Here is a 20027-nt window from a genome sequence, read left to right as displayed (position 1 = left end):
CGTTTTAGGCTTGCCCACAAAGTAGTATCTGAACATGTGGAAACTCGTATCAAATGCCCCTGGGTTATGAACTGCATTTTGTCATCTCATTCTGAGCACAATCTTCAAATCTCATCTCAGGGGTGAAACTTTGCAAACTCTTAAGTCCTACTCTGCCCTCAGCCTCAGGTGCCATAAGCAAGCAATCTCTCCATGCCAATTTTAAATAAACTAACCCACCATCAGGGATGGCGCATTGGAGGGTTAGTTTTGATGCTCTCGTGTTGTACTGATAGCGTATGTTTTCATAAACTGTGACACTGCTAAACAGACCCAGCGAGGAATACTGGCTGCATTGAGAACTTTCTTTGGCTGAATGGGAATTTATAAACAAGGTTTTCCATAGGCCGAAAGCTCCTTCGTGTTGTGCAAGTTATTTTAAATTATGCTTCCCTCAGTTGAAACCCAGCAGGCTGCTGCTCAGAAAAGCTGGAGGCCGTGGCATTGTACATACTTTTAAAAGTGCCTGTCCACTTTCTCGCTTTCTCACTGCAGACCAAGAATTGATCAGGTTCTCTCAAACTTCTCTTGCAGCTGAGAGAAGAGGTAGAACACCTAAGTGAAGATAGCCCTTCAGTTGAGATGACAAGTGGAATAGATGTGTTCCAGAATTCTCTCTGTGACAGGACCACATGCTTTCCTTAGATTCTGTCTGTAGGAGGAAATTACTTGGAGAAACCTTTCCTCAGTCGATCATTTATCTGTTTTAGCAGCAAGAAGGCACAACCTCACCGAACAGGGAGAAGTTCAGCTCCTTTCATTTCCGTTGGCAATCTGTGACGTTCTGAAAGTAGAGACCATAAATAATTGTAAAGTAAATTACAGGGTGACCATATTTAAGGAGGGAATTTTTCTTTTCCTTTTTTTCTCTCTACTATTATGTTTTTGGAGAGGCTTTAAGACCATAATATGCAGGCTATCTTACCTAACAAAAAGCTTCATCATCTTGGTACCTGTATCATTTGCTCTGTTTTAGTGTTTCCTGCATTTTGGTCAGTAGCCTGAGAACTGACTAATGAGACAGTATATCCAGTAATCCAGAACAGAGGAGGGCTGACCCTACAGGAGTCTAGAACTGTAGAGGAGAACTCACCCTACAGTAATCTGTAGGTGGGCTGACCCTGCAGCCGTCTAGAGCTATAAAGGGCTCTCCCTATATAGATCTAGAACAGAAGAAAGCTGACCCTACTGCAATCTAGAACAGAGGAGGGCTCTCCCTACAGCAGTCTAGACAGTCTTCCTACAGTGATCTAGAACCGAGGAGGGCTGAGCGAATAACAAGGTCTGGGTCTGGAACAGAGGAGGGCTGAGCCTATAACAGTCTAGACCCGAGGAGGCCAGACCCTGCAAGGTCAAAGCAGCTAATCCTGTCAAGACCCAATAGGCTTCATTGTACCCAGAAACTTGTTCTTCATAAAAAAGGGGTCAGTTGACCTATTATTGTCCAACTGAAAGACAGTCGTTGGTTTGTAGAAGAAGCTGGCAGCCAGTCTTGATGGAAGGAGCTTATATGACCCTATGTTATCGAAAAGCCACAGATCTGAGGCCAAATCCTAAAGCCACCACCCTGTTTTCTGTGGTGTAGAAAAGAAAAATTAAAATTGAGCCATAGGACTAATATGGCTTCCTGTTTTACAGAAGTCACAACGGTTCACAAGCTACCAAAACATGAAATACTCGGTCCTGAAGTTATGGAACTTCATCCAGGATGGCGCAGGGAAGGGAATTTTCAACATGTGCTCTCACTTTATAAATGACAGTAATGGTCTCTCCTAAGTAATTGAACACAGCACACAGTACCAAACTTGACAGAGCCCCTGAGGAGACAGCTTCTCTCTTACTGCACCACTGCCAATGGAGTAAAAAGGTTAAAGGAGTCATCAGATTTGTCAGATCATTTTTCTGGATGCAGTAAGGGTTGTATAATTAGAAGCATCAGTCGAGCTTTTAATTACAGGTTTCAGAAAGGAAAGAGCAATGGTTCGAGTTTATAGAGCTGGAATTTTATTGTTCTGTTGCCAATCCTTCTGAGACCTGCTAATTGCTACATCTAAGTTCCTTAAAAAGTTCTACTTGTTCTGAAATTGTGGTAAATGCATAAACTGTGCCTTATTGATTTTTGTTGACATTTTACGTGTGTGTGTTTTTTTTTTTAATGCATTCTTAACCTCCATTTGGAAACTGTCAGTTTGGCACATGTTACTGGATAATAAGAGCAAATGAAGTGAATGACACAGTCTCCATGACTGGTAAAGGCAGAATTAGCCCAGGCTTCACACGATGTCCAAGATCTCTCCATGAGATTAATTGCATTTGCTTCCATTGTAGTCTCAAGAAATGGAAAAAAAAAAAAAAATCTTAGTGTTACTTCTTTCTGTTAATGATGTCACTGATGTTCACAATGTTTTTGAAAAAGGGTATTACTTTCAGACTGGTAAATTTGGGGCTAATTGTAGAGCTAAGTTGAACTACAGAAGCCAGAGGTGGTGTCCTGTGTCCCACACTCTTACACACATCTTCTAGATGCCTTAGAGAAGGTTCCCATATCGCTTTTACTGATGACAGAAGCCACAGCCAGTGGAGGTACAGACAGTGTGCCTCAGTAGTGAGCTTCACTAGCTGCTATAATGTCAGAGAAGTACATGAAACAGCTCGGCATTCATAGCTAGCTAGACCTCAGGCTTCGTTCGGAAGGCCAGCTGAACGGGGAGTTGAATCGAGAGATGAATCTCCCATATACTGAGAGTTTTGTTGTATTAAAAATTACAGCATGATGCAAAGAAAAAAAAATGCATTGACTTATTTTCATGACTGAATGTTTTTGTGCTTTGGGGAAAATGGGCAGGTGTTGCTTTCTCTTATTGCTGTTTGATTAAAAGGTGCTAATACAGTATTGACTTGATAATCTCACCAGGTACACATGCAGAGCAAAAGAAGAAGATATCTGATGGCTCAGAAATTGACTCGCATAAACCAGTCTGCTGGTTGTTTGGATGTAGAACACCCTTTTGGCTTACTGGCCACGGGGGCAAGAGTCTTACGTTGTTGATGCCAGAATTCCACTTCCGCGCATTCACTCTGAGATGACAACAGGCTACAGCCACTCAGTGTTTAGATCTGCTTCATTTGGAAATCTTTTAAGTAGTAATAATAATAATGTTTTGAAGAAATCGAGTGAAACACTAAATTATTCTTTGATACCTAAGTTCAAACTGTGCAGAGCTAAAGAAGCTGAAAATCAATGCACTTTTAAAGTCATTAGAGATCATAACTGAAATAAGTCTGCACTGCACTAGCTAAGCTTTTAGTGTGCTATGGTATTATTATAAAATCAGCCTGAATCTGCATTAATTTCACAGTCTTTTTCTCTGAGAAGCCCAAGGGTGCATGATGAATAAAATGTAAATTTCAGAAGGCAGTGTTGTTATTAGTGAAAAGAGCAGTGAGCCGTGTAGTTGGAGCGCTGACCTGCATGGTGGCCAGCGCCGCTACAAGGAGCAGGCAGGATAGCTTCTGGGTATATTCCAGTGTGAGAAAGAGCGAGCCATGGCAAGTTGAATAGGTCTCCCAGGAAACATTCAGAGAACTGTACATTGCCTTGTGTACGTAGACGTTAGGCCAGATCTCTGATGCTTCTCCGAAATCACAACTTTGAAAAGTCGTAAAGATTTTATACAACTCAGAAACCCAATGCAGATAAAGGTTTACCTTATATGCACTGTTGAATACGCTCAGAGTAATAGAGCATCTGTTTTTGTTCATAATCAATAATTACTAGTTTGTGCAGGATGTGGTATATTTCTTTGCATTTAAATAGCATCATTGTATATGTATACATATATATGTTTTAACTACCCAGAAGAGAGTAGATCTGTTTATTTGCTGACATTCGAGCTCTTGGAATTTATTTGCTAATTTGCCCTTGGTGTGAGGATTTTATTATTTGCTGCTTAAAAATCAACGCTAAAATTTGAACTCCAAAGCCCAAATGTGTGGATGCCCTAAGTAAAGATAATCAGCCAAGAAGGAAATGTAAAATAGCAACTTTTTATTTTAGAAAATGCAAACTAGATCTTGCTAATTTCAAATCCCTAGTGGCTAAAAAAAAAAATAAAAGTACCTAGCTACATTCCCCTCGTCTCCATTTTTAAAAAATAAACTAGTCAATAAATAAATCTTTCTGCTTTGGTCAGATTAGCAAGTCAGCACTGTGAGTAAAAAGCAAACTAAGATAAAACCAAGAGAGAAGTTGTTGATTTTTATGTACTACTGAGAACAGTGTCGTCCTGTGGCAGTTCTCGTAGACTGTGTTGGTTTAACAAGCGTCCAACCCTTTTGTCTTGTTGTTTTTTGTCTTTCCTGCTCCCTGTCCCCTTGTTCCCCACAGGCTGTGCGTTTGTCACATTTTCTACAAGGGCAATGGCACAGAATGCAATCAAAGCCATGCATCAGTCTCAGACCATGGAGGTACTGTATCATCTGCCCTTTCTTTGTTTTCTTTGTGCAAATGATGGGGAATGGGAAAGCAGCTCTCTCCTGTGCGGATTGTTCACGTGACAATCACAGATTGACACTGGCACTATCTCTTCATTCGTTCATATTCATCCTCTCTCTCTCTCTCTCTCTCTCTCTCTCTCACTCTCTCTCTCACTCTGAATTTTTCCCCTAATGACTTGAAATGCATTTAGTAAAACCTTCCACTTGCTCTACATTATTTTTTGAGCCTTTTATGGCAGTGGCCCAGGCCCTGCATTGTAACGTCAGCATGCAATTTAAACCGAGAATCGTTCTCGACCTTTGAAGGATCCAATCTTTTCCTGGTCGAGGGTTGGTACAGAGTAAACCTTAACAGCCCTCGCTCCAAATTACAGCCTGCCCTGAGCCCCTCACAGGGTTCTTTTTTTTTTTTTCCCTCCTCTCTCTCTCTTTTTGTTTCTTTCTTTTTCTTTTTTTTTTTTTTTTAAATTTGGGGGCAAGTTCTCTTCAGTCCAACAGAATTGTGCTTTTGAATCAAAAATGTTGGGAGAAAATTAATACTTCTCCTACATTGTTAACCAGTGAGATTATTAATGTTTGAGAATCCCTTGAAAAACGAGATTTGCCTTTTTACTAAAAAATGCTCAATAAAAGAAACCTAAAGGCTCAAATTTGGTCTCATAATGAGAGATAGTGGCTTTGGGGGAAGATAAATACGCTGATGTGGGTGTTCACCCACAAACATAGAGAAATGGCTCTGTACTTCTAGCCTGTGATTGGGGTCTCGCCTTTCAGAACTTTGCACAAAAGCATTCCAAGAGTGATATGCTGTTACTGACTCGGTACTGTCTGATAGAACCATTTGGGAATGCATGTTCTGCCGTACTCTGTACTGTGCCTCTGTGTATGGGTGATCTTTTCTGGAGGTGGCCCTGTGGCGTTCCCTGAAGTTACGTTTTCATCTTCCGAAAAGTAAAATATTTTCTATTTGATTTAATGTGCAAAAATTTCTTTATGGATTGTTTGCGCTTCTTTTTTACCTCCATTTTTTGGGGGGGTTTATTTTTTATTTGTTTGTTTTGTTCGTTTTTTGCAATGCTGCATCTCCCAAAGCATGCTGGGAGCTAAGTGATCATTCTGCGTCATGTTTTGTGGGCAACTTTTTTTATAGTGAGCCGAAAGGTGGGTGGACAAGGGGGGCAAGAGTGTGCATGGCCTTGTCATTAAGTGTTCACTGTACTTTTTCTGAGTTTTGATATCAGCATTGCAAAGCCTATTGTCTTTTTCAAGCTTCATTTTGACTTTGATATTCCTAACATATCTTATATAATCACTGTGTTTTCCTTTCAGTGCAATGCATTTTTAAGACACTCACACCCCCCTACCTGAAGGCAAGCTCAGGTGAAAATCGGACACAATAGGAGATAATTAGCAGAACTTTGAAATTCCTAGGGATGCAGTCTTGTACAACATGCTGTCACACGTTGATGCTGTTTGTCCCCCACTCTCTCTTCAGCTGTTCCGTTATTGGGGATCAGTCTGAATCCTAGCTACATTTTAGTTTGGAGAGAAAAATGAAAGTACCGTTGTGGGGGGAAGGTCTTCACCTGTATTTATTATCTTCCACATATGTGCTTCATCCGTAATTATTTTCATTTCCTGTAACTTAGTGATTTGTACCTTAGATGATTTTTTAACCTACATTCTTTCAGCTCTAACCCAAGTGCCTTCATCTGGGCCCCTGTGTAAAGCCACAGAGGATGCTGGTCTGAGTTCTCCTGTGTTCCTACAGGGAGAAAGTTTGGGAACATAGCACAGACCTGAGTATGAACCTGAAGGAAGGAAGAGTAGGCTCAGAATGAAAAGAATCTGCGATGGAGAATGGGGCATATTCATTCTTAAGAAATCCTTGATCCTTTGGTTTTAACATCTCTATTATAATTTAGAATCAAATTTGGTACATTTGTTTTTCAATCTGGACACCCATGCTCAGGGTTTTTTTTTTTTAAAACTAATTATGTTATTTTCAGGACTCTGGCTCACATCTTTAACCAAGATGTATTATCTGAGAAATTTGAATTCAAAATAATCTGAATGTTAAAGTTTAAACAAACATGTTCTTAAGAATAATTAATTTTTATATCATATCTTCTATTTTTCCTCTTTCCTGCAATCTTTGCCCAGCCTGTTTTTCCTTTTTATGGTTTAAACAAGTTCTTTTGGGCCTAATTTTATGCTTTTATATAATTTTTTTTGGTATTTAAGGAAGAAAAAAACACAACCATAAATGTACTATTAGGAGGAGATGCTGTCTGTCCTCTGTTACGGAACAAATTCGATACAACAGTAATAACCCTTTCCATACAAAACCCTCCCTCTGTCTAATCTCCATCTTCAGAGTATTTTGCTGTCTTTAAAGTGATGAAGTACTGAAATATGGAGCAGAAGAAGAAAAATGAAGTATAGATTTTTATTAATGGTGGAAAGATTATTTTTGTGCGGTTGACTGACATTTAACATTGTGTCCTGTGACTGTGGCTGCCAGAGCTGAAGACGGACACATTCGCTGGAAGTTCACCACCGAAACAGCCACCTCAGTTTTCCCACATTATTTTGGTAACACCAGTCACCATAGCCTCCCACCTTCACAGCTACACCCCCAGTAACTACCCCAGGTGATAAGGGAAAAAAGCACACAGGTTTGTTTCCTAGGAGAGAGAAAAATGACCCGAAGGGAAGGGAAAGGGAGAGAACTCATTTAAATAGGAATATAGAATTTCTCAGAGGGGAGAGGTCTGTTATCATGCTGAGTTTCAGTAAAAGTTGGGGTTTTTTTTTAATCACCTGAGTAGCATTTCTTCTTTTTACCTCAGCAGAATGCAAAGGACTTGAATGGTGAGGAGCTGTGTAGGCAAGCCAGAGGCAGGGGGAGGGAAGGAGGAGCTCGTGTCTCTGCAGAGTGGTGGCCAAGTGGCCAAGGTCTCAGAGGTGCTCCGGGGAAGGAAGTCTTCCTGCTGGAGGCCCTTATTTTCCCAGATGATTTTATCCAACTCCAACACATGAGTCCGTCCTATTCTAGAACCCGGAGCCATTCCCTCTCTCGCTGCCCCTACTCCTTTCCTTTTAGAGGCAGTAAAAACTGAAAAGCATCTAGAATAGTGACATCCAATGAGACAAAAAGCCAAGTGGGCGCCTTCTGCCGCTTCAGATCCAGCTCCATTTGCTAGAATATGCTTCTGAGGCTGGAGGTGTGCAGTAGCCCTGGGCACGGTGGAGAGAGGAGGCACATTAGAGAAGGGGCGGGGGGTGGGGGGGCTCTGTGCAAACACCACAGTTAGGCAGGCCGGGGCCTGCGTTCTCGGACTCCCTCCTTCCCTCATCCACATTCCTAAAACAGCCCACTTCTCCCTGTTGATAGTGCCTGGTCGGGCAGATTCCCGCGCTCCACAGTTCAAAAATGCATCACTGAAAACGGGAAAGAGTGAACAGAATAAATGAATGAGGGACGTTTTCATTCCCATTACAGCATCTCTCCTTCTTTGTCCCCTGCTCACGTGCGGAAACAGGCAGACACACAGACAAGTCTGTCTGTCAGACAAGCGAACCATGAAGCTTAATTAAAGAACCTTGATAAGGTCTCTTGTCTCTGAGGAGGTCCCAGAAAGGTTGGAGGAAGACACACGAAGAGAGGAGGAGAGGCAGTTTAATGATCAGAGCAAGAAAGCAAATGGCTGCACCGACCACCAGATCCCCAGAGAAACCAGTTGACAGTATCTGGAATTTTCTCTTGATGGTACTGGGCAGAGAAGAAGAAGGAATATCAAACCATTTTAAAGCCATTCCAGATGGTTCCATGTGCTCCAAGATAGTCGAGAAAGCTAGCCCCAGTGCTGAGTGTCGTGAGAGGCTTCAGCCAGGCGGTAACCCCCTCTTCACTTTCCGCTGTGTCTGACCACAGGGCTGCTCCTCGCCCATCGTAGTCAAGTTTGCGGACACTCAGAAGGACAAAGAGCAAAGGCGCCTCCAGCAGCAGCTGGCGCAGCAGATGCAACAGCTCAACACTGCCACCTGGGGGAACCTGACGGGCCTAGGCGGACTCACCCCACAGTACCTGGCGGTAAGTGCTGGCGGGGGCCCATGCCTCGGTTCCCACCCCGCCACGAGCAGGGGGCCGTCCCACCCCTGAGTTCACTAAAGGATTCATTTGAGGGCTCTTTGAATCCCAGGAAGGTATTGAAGTTGGCGTCGATGCCAATTATTTTTTCCAACTTAAATCGATTAGCTTAAGGATGTGACTCATTTAATTCCGGCCCGACCCAGGCCGTGCAGAGTCCCACGAGGCTGAATTTCTACGCAGTGTTGCGGAGACATCATACGGTCTTGCGTGAGAAGGGGGCGCAGGCGCTTGCTAATTGTGCAACACTGAGGCAGGTGTGACACCGAGGAGAGGTTGCTGTGTTCCGCATAGAGACCTGTTCACACTTCTACTCGGTCATCTTGGCTCTTCCCTGTGGAACAGTGTTGACAAAATCAAATGTTACTTCCTATAGTTGAAACCAAAAAATTAGATCCTCCTTCAGGACAGGTAAACCCAGTTCCTTCAGCCACCATTACATTGGTTTAAACTTCTCATTTTCTCGTTACTCCTTGTGCTCCCCATTTCTGTTGTCTGTAACTATCGGGAATAAAATACAGTGACCAGAATCTAAGACAATTCTCGTGGTGAGATGTAAAGAACACAGAGCAGTGACCCCTAGTGTGGACTTGAAACTGTCTTAACGCAGCCTCCGAGCAGCCCTTGCACTAACCATGTCGCACGTGAGGCAGAAGGCAGCTAACGCTGGTCTGGGTTTTCATTTGTTTTCACTCGAACCACTGCCAAACCACGGTACTCTACCCCCCTTTTCTGCCCTGGCACGGAAATGCTGGACTTCACCTTGATTAGCATAACTTCCTCTCGTGACTCTGAGCGGCGTGTCTTGGCCTCTCGGTGCACGCGTCTGGGTGTGAGTGTGTACATGCATGCATCCGTGTGTGTTCTGTCCTGACCCTGTCATTTGACATTGTAACTGCCCCCCTCGGGATTGCGTGATGCATTAACCTTACTTTGCCACAGCCTGCACGCTTGCATAACACCGTCCTCCCGGTGATCTTGGAAGGGAGGAGCCTGCCTGTACCCGGGTGGAAAGAGAGGCCCACAGAGGCTCCCCGGCTCTTACAAGACTGAGCTGCTGGCGGGCGAGTGGGACCCCAGCCCTCTGCGTGCTCTCTGTCCCTCTGGGCTGCAGCTCCGGCTCTTAGTCCTCTCTCTGCCCACCCTGCCCGGTGTCCGGCAATACACTGCTTAATGAACAAGGCCCATGCTTCTCCCATCTACATTGGAGCTATTAACAAAAGCACCGACTGAGTTGAATGTCACCTTCTAGCCCTTCCTCTGTCATAGCCCCAAAGGCACCATGAGAGATCTCCTCAGATGTCTTGCTAAGAATCTATATGTGCTATGCCACATCGTTTTCTTGGTCTCCCCGTCTAACCTTGGTACAAAGCAAGAAATGAGTCTAGCTTAACGATGATTTGTTTTTCCCAAACTTGTGCTTTTCGATTGTTGACGGGACATCTGTTCAATTGCGTATACCAGAATTGGTGTCAGATTGATGTCAGGCTCACCTTTTCATGATTTCTAAGAAATCCGCTTCCTACTCCATCATTTCTAAAAACCGAGACACCTGTGCCTGTCCCCAGACTCCTGGCACATCTCCCGTGCCCCACGGCTTACGAAAATCTCTGGCACGTATTTCTTTGACCGCATCTGCAGATTATTTCTGTACCCTAAAAGAGAATTCATCTGAACCTCACTTACGAAAACATTTTTATATGCTCCTAACTATGTTTGCTCCTGCCGCGGGCTTCTGTTCAGACTGTCTCTGCCATTTTTGTTCTGTCCCTTTCCATTGGAGGTCCACTTCTTTCGAAGTGCCCTTGGCCTCTGAGGCCATCCCGCCTTATGTGTTGAGGGGTAGACTCTGACTCTGGCCCACCTGAGAATGGTTATGAGTGGGCGGAACCTTGCCAGTAGTTTCATGACACTTCCAAGGACACCCAGTGCCTCAGTAGCTGTTACTAGCCCTTCAAAATAGCCTCAAAGCTAATTTAGTTTTGCTTCACTTTAATTTTTAAGCATACCTAATAGGAAAGGGAGTAAGGGCTTACAACCACAAGAGAATGGGAAACCCAGGAAATCAGACCAAAATAAAGGATTTCTCTCTATGAAAATGGTTCATCTCTAGCTTCTCCTTCCTCCTCACTTGTGTGTCTGGATCTGTGTGTAATGCCTGGATGGTACGTCCTAACAAGTCAGGAGGGATGAGTGGACACCACACTCTCCTGGCACCTAGCACTCTTAATCCCCATAATATCATTGTAATGGAGACTCGGGTTGAAACAGCCACTGAAATAAATGCCACTCCACTTGGTGCTTTTCAGCCCGCGGATAGATGCCCAGTTTTGAGTCCTATCCTGTGGTAGGCCTGGCTTTGTACTGAACTGAAAAAAGAGGAAGGACAGTGCTGTGTGGTTCTGCAGCACTTTAAATAATTCTGAAAGCTGTTTTTGAAATCATGAATTGGTCTGGTTCCTCCTAAGCATATAGTATCATGACATTTCTCAATAATAAATTTGATGAATCTATGCTCCGTTAGTATGCAGGTGCGTTTATGTGCGGGAGAGAACCATGTGCTTGCTCCTATGTCTGTGTTGATCTACCGGCTCAAAAAGAGAGTATCAGTAAATCTAGGTTAATAGTATAACACCTAAGTTAATCTATAATTCAGCCAAATCAGACCTCAAGTAAAGGAGCACTTGAGGACAGCAGCCACCTGCCTTTCCAGTGTGATACCCACTGATTCAGGGTGGGATGGGGGGGGGGNGGTTTGAAAGCTCTAGGGGAAAACTCAGAGACCAGGATTTTAACTTGTGTTTTAAAAGATGATGACCTCTCTGCACAACACAGCATCATTGCTCATCACACCAGATACTTCTGAGTTTTGACAAGTAGTGTGTTCCTATCTGCCACTAAAGACCACCTTAAAATGGCAACCGTTGTCTTGGTCATGTGGCCACAGGCGTAGCCACACCTAAGTGCACTCATGTCTGTAGTTACCGTGATGATGTCTCTGTCGAGTCTGTGAGTCCATGTGCTTCTCACGAAGGACACTGAGCTGTGAAGGGAAGTCGGAGGGTGATGGATGGGCCTTGATTGACAGAGATGAGCAGTGGTAACCGCTAGGCTACAGAGAGAACATTAGTCACGCCACGTTGGTTCCAATAGATTTAACACCTGGTTGTTAAAAAGACTAAATTGATTGTTTTAAGGCAGCAGTGTTACTGAGTTTCCCCGGTGTCTGTGTTTCTTAATAGAGATCAGACATTAATATGGATTTACAGCCCTGACTCTGGGAACCTTCTGTCCGTGAATAGGAAGCAGCAAGCGAACTGCACGGGCCCCCGTGTGGTTTGGGAGCTGCCCTGTCCTGTCTCCTCTTTGGTCTGACAGCCCCTTGTCTCTTTGCAGCTTCTGCAGCAGGCCACCTCCTCCAGCAACCTGGGTGCGTTCAGTGGCATTCAGCAGATGGCCGGTAAGTCCTGACACATGCCTTTGCCGTCGACTGTGCTGTTGTCTGCATTGGGGTGGGTTCAGAGGGCAGAGAAGAAGAGTAGACAGCAGTTAGCAGTCCTGTTCAAGTTTGACTTGAGTGTAAAAATGAGAGAGTCTGCTGCTGGCTGCTGAGGAGTCACTCGGGAGCCTCTCTCCCACCTTGGGCTTCTCCAGCGGTGGGCGGGAGCCGGAGAGGCTGCGAAGCCCTGCACAGCATCCTCGAGAGTTGTTTTTTGGCTTTGGTTTTGGGTTTTAATGGGATCGATTGCTGGGGAATTTCCAACAAGGCTCCTCTGTCCGGGGGGCAGCCAACATGATTGACATCCTTCTCAAATTTTAATAAGAAGCAGTCAGTAAATATTCTGCCCTCCATAAGGAGAGCCAGGGTTGCAGGCCTGTCTTTGATACGGTTTGCAATCCCTTGATAACCGCAGACAATTAACAGGGTGCCTTTTTTGACTTTAGTACCCTGGTTGACAGAATTGTGCATCAGAAGCTTTTATGTGGAAGTATAATCTTTGTTCTCAAGGAAATCAAAGTGGGGCTGGATTTGAAAGCTGGCTCATAAAGGATTTCTTTTTATAATGAGCTGTGTCAGTAGTAGCTGAGGTGCGGTGATTAGTGAAAGGTCACTCCTGCTGTGTCACCTTCCAGGCTGATATCCTAACTTCCACGGGGCCAGGGAAGGCAGCCCACGCGATAAATCAGAACACAGGTGCCATTAACCTGCCGTGAGAAACAGCGAGAAGGCTCTTCCCTTGTTTGATTCCAGAAAGATAGGGGAGAGAGGGCAAGGGGAAGAACAGATTTTTGGCACACTCGAATCAAGCACCATTTGTTTTTAATGAAGGACACCCTGAGTCAATGAAATGAAATCTGAATGTGCACAATAAGAGCCAGATTTCTTTTTCTGTCACTATGAAAACTCTTTGTAATTTTTATTTTTATTTTTTTGCTCCCCAAGTAAATATCCTTGGTTTCATTTGTTTGTTTGTTGCACTTTGAATGGATCTGGAAGGACTTTCTCTGCACGTGGGTTCTGTGACCATAGCTCAGCCTTCCCCTGCGTCTCCACTGGCCCTTGGAAGCCTGTTGTCTGACAGGATATATTGGCCTATAGTAAAACAAAACAAAACAAAACTGCAGAATTGCTCATCGGGCTTTAAATCTCCTGGCATTGCCAGCTTATTGTTTGTTTTTTATAATACTGCTTTTCATTTACTAGGAAAAAAAATATACATTAAAATAGTAGGTCAAATCACTGCATTATCTTTATGCATACAGTTTGGGAAGCTGTCCTTGGAGTTTGGAATCCCTTTGAATGGTTAATTTTTGGTTCTGTGAAGGGAATCAGAGAGTCATAAGTAAAACATTCAGGGAGTTTTCTGCATTTTAAAGAGAAACCCTCCAGATTGCGAGCTCTGTAAAAATTGCGAAGATTTGTCATATTTTCAGCCAGTGCAACATTTTTCCACCTAATAGTATGGACCCACCCAATCCAAAATTAGGGTCTTTCCTTAGAGGACGCCTCCAGCTCTCCCACTGCTGCACTTGGATTATGCAGAGACGGTCACTGGGTCCTGAGGCTACTGCCAGGCTCGCCTCCTGGGTGGACACAGCACCTTGTCATTTGTCATTAGACTCTGGGCTCCTCTGCCTTGACCACTGCAGGTCAGGGTGTTAGCGTTTACGTGCTCTGCGCACTCATTTTAAAACTGAGGGTATCCAGGAGTAACCTTAGAAGGCGCATGGAGCAGGTGGCTAATTTAAAGCAGTCGATAAATGCTCTGGGCCTTCCAGAATACCCCTTTCTTGAACCTTCCACATAGAAAATTCAGCACGTTCAGTCTGCATAGGCTGTGAAATCAAATGCTGAGCGGCCCGTCATCTGCTGTCACCTTGAATGTTTAGAGTATCAAGGATGTTAATGTCAAGGCTCCATCTGCTTGGTGAATTCCAGAAAGGGGGTTTCTTCATTTGTAGGGATAATCAGGTCTTATTTTCCTGACTATTTGAAGCAGTGTGGATTGGAGTATTTTTTACATATATACCAAGTTATACGGCCTCCTCCTCTTCTGTGTTCTGAAATAGGGCTTCAGTTTTGTCTTTGCCGGTGACCTGGACCAGTATTCTGAAGGGGGCTGGTAGACTGGCAGTAGAAGTACCTCTCTGAAGGAGGCTTCCAGTCTCCCCACGTGGGGTCAGGTGCCCTAATGCCCTGGCTTCCTCACTCTCCTCCCTCACCTCCAAGGCATCAGGCCCCAAGAGGGCATGGCCTACGCTGAGGAAATCTGCCAACATGGGAGAGAGGTGCTACTGACTATTTTTGAGTGGATGTGTGAATGAATTTATAAATTGACAAATGCAGATCTGTAGTTTGGATGCATTCCCAGGGGAGCTTAACTTAAATGCCCTGGTTTTTTTTTCAAGTGAAGAAATTTGACTTTAGCCTTACAGCTAAGCCAAGAAAACATTATATCAGTTAATGGCAGTACCTTCACGGGTGAGCTGGCGAGGATTTGGCAGTAGTTGGTACAATATCAAACATGGTACCAAGTGCATGGACATAACATCAGTAGAAGCTATACAGAGAAATGCAGAAGCCCGTTTATCCCACATCCAACCTGAGGTTAAGATGCTTGTGGAGGGTTGAGAATGTGGCACCACTCAACTGGGCACCTCCACGATTCACACGCTTTGTGTCTTACAGTGCCTGCCATGTGGTAAACCCACTTGTAAAATTCAGGTCGTCCAGCTTGGAACACTGTCCCCAAAGAGAAAGATTTCAGAAACCGATAATATTTTTTTGTGAACAATTCTCAGAATAGAATGGTCTGCCCTTCAGAGGATTGAGGTTTATCACTAGAATCTAAAATGTCTCATTTCAATGAGGAAAACACTTTCTGCTTGAGGAGAAAATAAAGCCAAAAATAGAAAAAGTTTAGATGACAAGTCACTGAGTATTTGTATCAATAGAATCAAATGAGACATCAGCTATACTTTTTTCCCCAAAATAACTTAACCATTTTCCTTTCAAACTAAAAATAACTTCTCATGTGTTTCATGATTTTATAGAAGGGGGTCCTTAGTGAATATGGAATTTAAAAGCAGAAGCTAGGGGCACCTGGCTGTCTCAGTCGGTTAGGATCTCACAATTTGTGAGTTCGAGCCCCATGTTAGGCTCTGTGCTGACAGCTTGGTGCCTGGAGCCGGCTTCAGACTGTGTGTCTCCCCCTCTCTCTGCCCCTCATCCATTCATATTCTCTCTCTCTCTCAAAAAATAAACATTAAAATATTTTAAAAATAAAGTGAAAGCAGAAGCTAGATTAGGATCAAATCTTTAGAAGCTAAACTCCTTTCGCATATATTTTTGAAGCATCCTCAAAGTTTACTGATACTGTTTTCTCTCTTAAAACCTCTAGGAAAAACTTGTCCATTTCTTCCTCAGCTGTGATCTTTGTCCCATGAATTTCTGTAATCTCAGAAACTTGAGCTAAGAGTCTGGATTTTTTTTCCCCTCTGAAGAAGAGGGAACTGCTGTGCCCAGATCGTGATCTCCCCAAAATCCCAAGACCACCAAGGAGTCCGAGTCACGTATGCAAGAACAAAGGGCGTTTATTCGGGCTTAAGCTCGGGCTCCCACACCTCACCAATGCAATGGATCCGTGCTGAGAGCCCGGAACAAAGGAGGAGTAGGGTTTTTATTAACTCAGGGGCCGGAAAGGGGTGATGGACAGGGACTACATCGTGATAGGACAAGGCATCGGCAGAGGTTGTGACGGCGCAGAGGGATTGGTGAGTTTAGAGCAAGGCGGGCCAGAATAGTGGCCGGAAAGTCCAGTACCTCCCAACCTCCAGTGATTGGTTCGGACACAGGGAAGAGCAGTGGCTCAAGGCTGCTGAGTCAGGCCTCAGAGACTTGGGTCTTCTAATCTCTGGGGCCTTCTGAAGCCTGTCATGGCGCTGGTTTGGTTCTTCAGGAACAAGGGAAAAGTGACTTTTCGGTTACTAGTTTCTTTATGACAGCTACCATCTTAAAAGAGCATCGTAGTACATAAGCAAGGGTACTGTTTTACAATTTTGCTTTCAGCAGAGCTCCTTGGAATAACCGTGCAGTTGATCTGCACAGCATCCCAAGGACAAAACCCGCACTCTGTTGCCCCATTGCAGTTGGGAAGATGAAGCATGAGAAGGGTAAATGACTGTGTGAGCCCACACCACCAGTAAGGGGCGTGGTATGGGTTCCCAGAGAGCAGGAGACTGTGAGGCTCAGTAACAAACTTGCCCAAAGTCACTATGCCAGTAAGTGGCAGGGCTGGGTCTCAAATACATCCAAACCCTGCGCCCCACCCCGCCCTGAAGCCTGTAAAACAGCGCTCCGTGTCTCAGCCTGTGAAGATATGTTCTCATCAGCACAGGCTGTGGCGACTTTGCTCTGCAAAAGGTTTAACAGCCAAGTAACAAATCCGAGCCTTGGACCTGTGATGCACAGACTGGTCCAAAACTGTGCAAAAGGAAGAGATTCAGAGACAGTCGCAGGAAGAGCGCCTCCCTTCATTCTGGAACACCGTTCACGTGCGTTAAGAGTGGGCTGGTTTTTGTTATGGCAGTTTTTTCCTCCTTTTCCCAATGTGAGGAAAAAGAAGTTACAGACTTTGCGGAGCAACACCGGAGAGTGTATCTGTTAGAACTGCTGTGCTTCCCCTCATCACTGACGCTGGCAGTAATTCTCTCCCTGCATATCTGGTCTCAGTTGTAGGAGTTACAGTGAGGGGCGTCCGGGGCGGCTCAGTCGGCTGAACATCTGACTCCTGGTTTCGGCTCGGGTCGTGATCTCACTGTTCGTGGGTTCGAGCCTCACGTGGGTCTCTGCGTTGACAGTGTGGAGCCTGCTTGGGACTCTCCCTCTCTCCCTCCTCCTCTGCCCCTGTCCCACTGTCACTCGCATGCGCTCGCTCTCTCAAATAAACTGCAAAGCAAAAAACTTTTTTAATGAAGTAACAGTGAAATTGTACAGCACAAATGTTTGCTTCTGACAACAAAACCAGCCTCCTTGCATCAGTTTGCTGTCCTGTCTCCAGAGAAGACTGTCCGGACCGCCTGTGACAGGGGCAGCAGAGGAGAGACTTTTGTAGTGGCCGGTATGTGGGAGGGCCGAGGGGCTCGGGCTGGAGGCCCCCACGTTGTGGGGTGCGCGGTGTGGATTCATAAAGATGGCCTGGCCTTCCGCCAGAGGAGCCGCCCACCCTCTCACTGCAGACGCTTCCTGCGAATGTGCTAATAGGCCTTATGAGAACATTCCATAACCACCCATCTGTCACTTTTTAACAGACCTGATTGGCAAGCTCTTGTAACAACTGACATCTGTTCTCGCTTATTGATATGCAGATTTATGGTAATTGCTACGAACAATAAGACACAAAATTACCTAAGGTGAACATTAAATTAAATTTTCATGCCCTTCTCCTTATAAATAATTTTTTTAAATCTTAAATTTCAAGTAGGCATATTGCACATCTGTTTCGTACATCATTTCTTCGTTTTGAGAAGGAGTTTTCTTTTCCCAAGTAATGAATGAAAAGTTGGATGCCTGTATTTCCCCAGTTATTTTTTTTTTCTTACCACCTTGATCTTGGCATGCTGTGGGATTTCACAAAAGGTATTTAAGTGTTTTCTATTTCTAGTCACCCAGATTATTGCCCCTGGTTTGCAGGGTGCCTCTCTGAGCAGAGTGCCTGGCGAGGTTAAAATTGGTTGCGATATTGCCATGTGCCAGGCCCGAGCCCACTTCCTGGCAAGGCCACCCCTGCTGGTCGCCCCTTCCGGATCGCTGTGTGGGTGTGACCGAGAGAGCCACCCGCGGGCAGACGGCCAGGAGGGTCCGTGATTGAGCAGAGAGAGGAACGAACAGGGATGCAGAGAGCCCCAAAAGAAGGCTTGCGGGCCGGGGCCACCAGTGTCGGCTGGGCCCAGAGAAGGAGCAAGTCTATGGAGGAGAGGACCCCCGCCTCCTGCGCAGGCCTGTGCGCCTGAGTGTGTCCGCAGCCGAGGGTCAGAGAGCCCGCGGACCGTGTGGTTCCATGGGGAGAGGACGACTGGCCTCACGCAGCTTCTGGTTCCTTTCCCTAAACGAGGCAGATGCCTTTTCCGGAAACAGTGTGGCTCCCAACGCCCTTCCCTCAATAGGAAAGATCACATGTCGGCTGTCCACGCTGGCTACAGGAGTCCGGGGTCCCGGAAGAGCCCATATGTCTGCCTCTGGACCTGAGTGCTGTGTGCAGTGAAGGATCCAAATCCGCGTCTCCTGGGGGAATGTCTGGGGCTCTCTGCGCACCCCAGGACTGCCCTTGTGCACTTAGAAGGCCCTCACCACTCGAGGGAGGCGGTCTTCCTGGAGGAGCACACAGGAGGACGAGCCTCAGCGCTCTGCCACATTGGACACAAGGCCACAGGGCAGGGAGCCTTTGCCTCATGGCCCCACAGCCAGGCCAGTGAAACCTGTGGCAGGGGTGTGGGGGGGGTGATGCTGTCCCACTGCCTCAGCGTGGGTGCCTCTTGGGCTAAGCCTCAGCCTAGAAGTTCTTGGAGAGTCTCTGGCTTCCTTGGCTTCAGCTAGAGCTGTTTCTGTCCTCAGTTTCTCCCTCTGGCAGTCAGGCCCATGCCTTGGTTTCCTCTGATTCCCCGTCACAGCTACTGCTCGAGCCCGGGCCTCCCCCGAACCTCCCGACAATTTTCTGCTGGGACATGTGCCTCTCACCAGCTGTGTGGTAGATGGGGCGTTCTTGGTCTCTAGGATCTGTCACCAGAAACATGTGCATGCCACACACACTTCACATCTGATTTCAGGGAGCTCAGGGCCCCCGTGTGTCCCCTCGGTGGACTGCAGTTAGGAACGCTGAGTTAAGGTGATGAATGTGGGGAAGGGACACAGCCGTGCCACATGCTCGGGCTAAGAAGGAGGTCACTGCCCATCTGTTCCCTGAGGAAACTGAAGCCTCTGATCTGTGGTGTCGGAGATTCTGGTAATGGATGGAAAAGGAAAGCACATTAAGAAATTAAAAGATCGATTCTGTGATTTGGAGAGCAAGATGTTGGACACAGGTGCCGTGTGGCTCCAGGTTAACTTCTTGGCTCCTGATGGAGAGGGCGCACCCAGGGCGTTGCTCCGGGGTCTGGAGCGCCAAGCCCAGCAGGAAGCACCAGGCCCAGCAGGAAGCACCGAGAGGGCTGCTTCCAGCTCTCGGGACTTAGACTCGGTCACACAGGGCACGGCCCTCACCCGGCAGAGTTGGGCACTCACAGGGCCGCTCCAGGCAAACATGAGGATCTGGTAAACGTGTACTTCCAGTGCGCCAGACACAGTTCCTTTAGAAATTCTATTCCACCACCCGCTCCCTTCCCTCCCCCAACCCCCTGAACTCCAGGGTGTGACAGTGAGGGCAGTGGAGCCCAAGCACCATGAGGAGGAGGAAGGAAGAGCCCCAGACAGAACCAGAAGGGCAGCCGGAGCACGCGTGGGGAGGCCAGGCTCCCCAGGAGGGAGAAGGCGATGCCCCGCTCCAAGCCTCCATTTTCTCTCTGTGTAGTGTGTAGTGTCAGTAGGGACTTAGTCACGTGGGTTTGTTACGAATGCCACACAAGAGTGCACACGTAGCATGAGAAACATCCCTGGCACATTCTTCATTCTTAGTGCCGTCATCACCGTGGTCGAGGTGACGTCACTGCATTTTTTCACCTAGCTAAAAGAGCCTGGGCTCTTGGCTTCCTCTGCACTAAGCATCGTTCTTTGAGCTTTCCGCATATCCAAGCCGTTAACTTCTCAACTCTTTTGAGAGGGGTGTTGTGTTTTGGTCCCTCC

At 46.0% G+C, this 20027-nt stretch overlaps 1 protein-coding gene across 1 annotated transcript in view; it reads left to right on the top strand.

The window, feature by feature from the left end:
- Nucleotides 1–20027, top strand: part of CELF2 (CUGBP Elav-like family member 2) — a 320350-nt gene that overhangs the window by 249152 nt on the left and 51171 nt on the right. Inside the window, 3 exon segments of the mRNA XM_077758524.1 lie at nt 4427–4506; nt 8474–8632; nt 12086–12138. Coding sequence (XP_077614650.1) covers nt 4427–4506; nt 8474–8632; nt 12086–12138 — 292 coding nt within the window.

Source organism: Crocuta crocuta, unplaced genomic scaffold (assembly GCF_008692635.1).
Source record: "Crocuta crocuta isolate KB4526 unplaced genomic scaffold, BGI_CrCroc_1.0 scaffold32, whole genome shotgun sequence".
In the NCBI taxonomy this organism is placed as follows: domain Eukaryota; kingdom Metazoa; phylum Chordata; class Mammalia; order Carnivora; family Hyaenidae; genus Crocuta; species Crocuta crocuta.
The sequence above is the reverse complement of the archived record's forward strand: the minus strand, read 5'-3'. Positions and strand labels throughout refer to the sequence as shown.